Genomic DNA, 2,851 nt, shown 5'->3' with positions numbered 1-2,851 from the left:
ACTCTCCTGTGCTCCCATTGCTGGCCGGCATTCGCTAATTTCATCTTCCATCTCTTCACTTCGAAACTCGCCTTTGGCTTTGGTGGTAGCCCCGTATCATTGGCTACTTTCGATTTTCTTCGTACAAAGCGATCGGTGTTGAGGTTATGCTTGCGTGGCCTTCACCTGGTACACCGGGACGCTCATTGACTGGTGCGCGATGTGGGTCATCCGGAATGGAAAAGGAGTTTAGCCCCCGTCGGTTGTGTTTAATGCTTTTTATTAATTAAGAAGTCCGTAGGACGTAGTTCGTAAGTCTTGCCGGGTGGACACCAGCATTCAAGAGTGGTCGATGCTTACAGCTTCGCCTGTAAAACGGAAAAGAAGAGCATTCAGAACCCGTCGCCGATCGAGAGTGGTCCGTGCGATGATACTTACATTGGCGTGGATCGCCAGGACACCGTCCTCGGCGTTGGCCGCAATAAAGATGTTGGCCCGACCGTCTCCACCGACGGTGACGGTTGTACCGGTGCAACTATTCCCGGACTTGCTGCCCGAAATCACGTTGCAGTAGGTGCCGGCCGACAGGCACGTCTGCAGGCTCTGGTTCAGGTCGTATCCCTCCAGGTTGAAGGCGACAAACCCGCGGCCACCCCGGCAGAACGCAATCTGGTTGCCACCGTTGTCCCACCAATCGTTCAACCCCGTGCCAGAGACGGCATTCCGGAAGCCGACCATGTTGGTGATCTGACGCCACCGATGTTCGCACGCCCAGCCACCGCCGCACGAGCCGTCCGCGTTGAACGTGGGCGACAGCAGGTTACCGGCGGCATCCTGCGGTGGTCCTTGGTCGCCATCGTTGAACGTGAACGAACTCATGATGCGCACGATACCGAACGGGTGGGCCAACATGAAGGCGCTCGCCATCTTGTAGTTCTTCGGCACCTTGTGCGTGAGCACTTCGTCACCGCCCGCCCCATGACCCCGCTGGTTGTCGTGATTGTCGACGAACACCAGGGCCAAGTGGGACTGCAGGAAGCCCCACTCGGGTCCCCAGTTGACGAGCCAGCGGAGCTGGTTGTGGCCGCGGAACGCCCGACCAATCTCGGCCGAAAAGCGGAACTCCGTGACCGTTCCGAGATGCGTGTACTCGTACTTGGTGATCGCCTCAGCGCCCAGATCGATTACCTCCTGCGTGATGAAGGGCCGTGCGTTCGGCGGGAACCCATGGTCCGTTGGCAGATTGTTCATGCGGCTGTAGATCGCCTGCAGATCGCCCGGCCACATATGCTTGACGGCATCGACGCGGTACCCGGCCACTCCGTACCCGACCATCTTGTTCATCAGATCAACAATACGGTCCCGAACCCACTGGACACCCTGGTTCAGATCCGGCAGGCCCACGAGCTGACAGTTGCGCACCTCGTTCGGGTTGTTGTAGTCGTAGATCGAGCAGACCGGGTTGAAGTCGGTCACGCTGTACGGCACGGCCGGGAAGCTCATGCCGCCGGCGTTGGCCGTCGAACCACCCGTTCCGCCGTTCGTGCTGATAGCCGCCATATGGTTGATGACCAGATCGACGTAGATCCGCACGCCGACGTTGTTGCAACGGCGCACCATCGACGCGAACTCGGCCTCGCTTCCGGACCGCGTATTCAGATGGTACGAGATTGGCTGATAACGCTCCCACCACGGCCGGAACGGACTCAGCACGATGGCATTCTCGGTCGGCGGGGATACCTGCACGCCGGCGAACCCGTGCGGGGCCAGGTAGTTCTCGCACTCCTGCGCAATGTCGTTCCACTTCCACTCGAACAGATGCACGATGCCGCTCCGGTCGGCCCACTGGTGCGTATCGAACTGACCACTCACGGCCACGGTCAAGGCCGCCAGCACTAGACACACGAGGCCACGCATCCTGCAGATCGGCTTCTGCTTCCGAGTCTTCTCAGTTCCGGGTGGTATCCGGGGTTGCCGTTCTCTCAAAACTTCCAAACGGAACTTGCGTCCACTCTCAACGGGGCCGCTTTTTATACTACTTTCGTCCGTGACGAACGCTGATAATAGTGATCGACGACGTGCGACCGGGTTTCCTTATCTTCATACCACAAACATAACACCAATTGCTCGGACAACGCGTCCAATGGGGGCCTCTTGACCGCTCAGCTCCCGCCCCGCGCTCTGTTCTCCTCTGTTTGCTTATCGGCTTGATTCATAAACATAACCCGCGCGACGTAAAACACTGCTTAAGTGAGTTTGATTGCTGCTCATGAACGAGAGAGAGTGACGGCCGACAGCTCGTAGACGGCGGCCGGCCCCGATTACGATCAGGAGAAATGTCGTGCCACCTTCCGCCAACTTGTCGGCTCGTTGTCGCGTCGCAGATCTCCAATTTCCCAATCGAACGATAAGATTCGGACGTACCGAAGACAGCCGTCAACTCGTACTCGGTACATGATGGACAGCTACGTAATGGGGGGGACACTACCGAATTATCGGGGGTCCCTATTATGGACGATAACATAACACGGCCATTACCGTTTCCCCCCGCGATGACACGCGTTGGTCCGATGAACGGGTGGCCGCCGTTCACCACCTCCCACAGGGAATCCAGTTTTGGGATTGGGGCTCGTGAGAAGTGTGGCCATTAGCACGTTAGCTGAGGATGATCGATCACGCCTTGCCAGGGTGATTATGATACCCATCGTGTTTGGGTGACGAGTATCGTAAACTCACCTAGCACACTCTGGTTGTCAGTTAAGCGGCGAGAATATCGATCTGTCCGCTTAACTGTCGGAACGACTGCGCTACCGGCCACGGGAGAGCGACCTCGCTTCGAACGCAGCTACCAATACCACCAGGCCGACCGGGT

The 2,851-nt window shown here is 57.9% G+C and overlaps 1 protein-coding gene across 1 annotated transcript; it reads right to left on the bottom strand.

The window, feature by feature from the left end:
- Window positions 1-242: 242 nt before the first annotated feature.
- Window positions 243-1,993, bottom strand: LOC128276130 (alpha-amylase 2-like). Its single transcript, XM_053014598.1, has 2 exons — window positions 418-1,993; window positions 243-347 (listed from the first exon to the last, which is right to left on the bottom strand). Exons 1-2 carry the CDS (start codon window positions 1,894-1,896, stop codon window positions 336-338), a joined length of 1,491 nt encoding a protein of 496 aa, XP_052870558.1. The 5' UTR covers window positions 1,897-1,993; the 3' UTR covers window positions 243-335.
- Window positions 1,994-2,851: the final 858 nt, after the last annotated feature.

The sequence above is a fragment of the Anopheles cruzii genome, unplaced genomic scaffold (genome assembly GCF_943734635.1).
Source record: "Anopheles cruzii unplaced genomic scaffold, idAnoCruzAS_RS32_06 scaffold00590_ctg1, whole genome shotgun sequence".
Taxonomy (NCBI): Eukaryota; Metazoa; Arthropoda; class Insecta; order Diptera; family Culicidae; genus Anopheles; species Anopheles cruzii.
This window is presented reverse-complemented; position numbering and strand designations above follow the sequence as displayed.

Excerpts from the sequence above, each read along its gene's own strand:
- LOC128276130 (XM_053014598.1), bottom strand. The coding sequence starts at position 1,896 with ATGCGTGGCCTCGTGTGTCTAGTGCTGGCGGCCTTGACCGTGGCCGTG.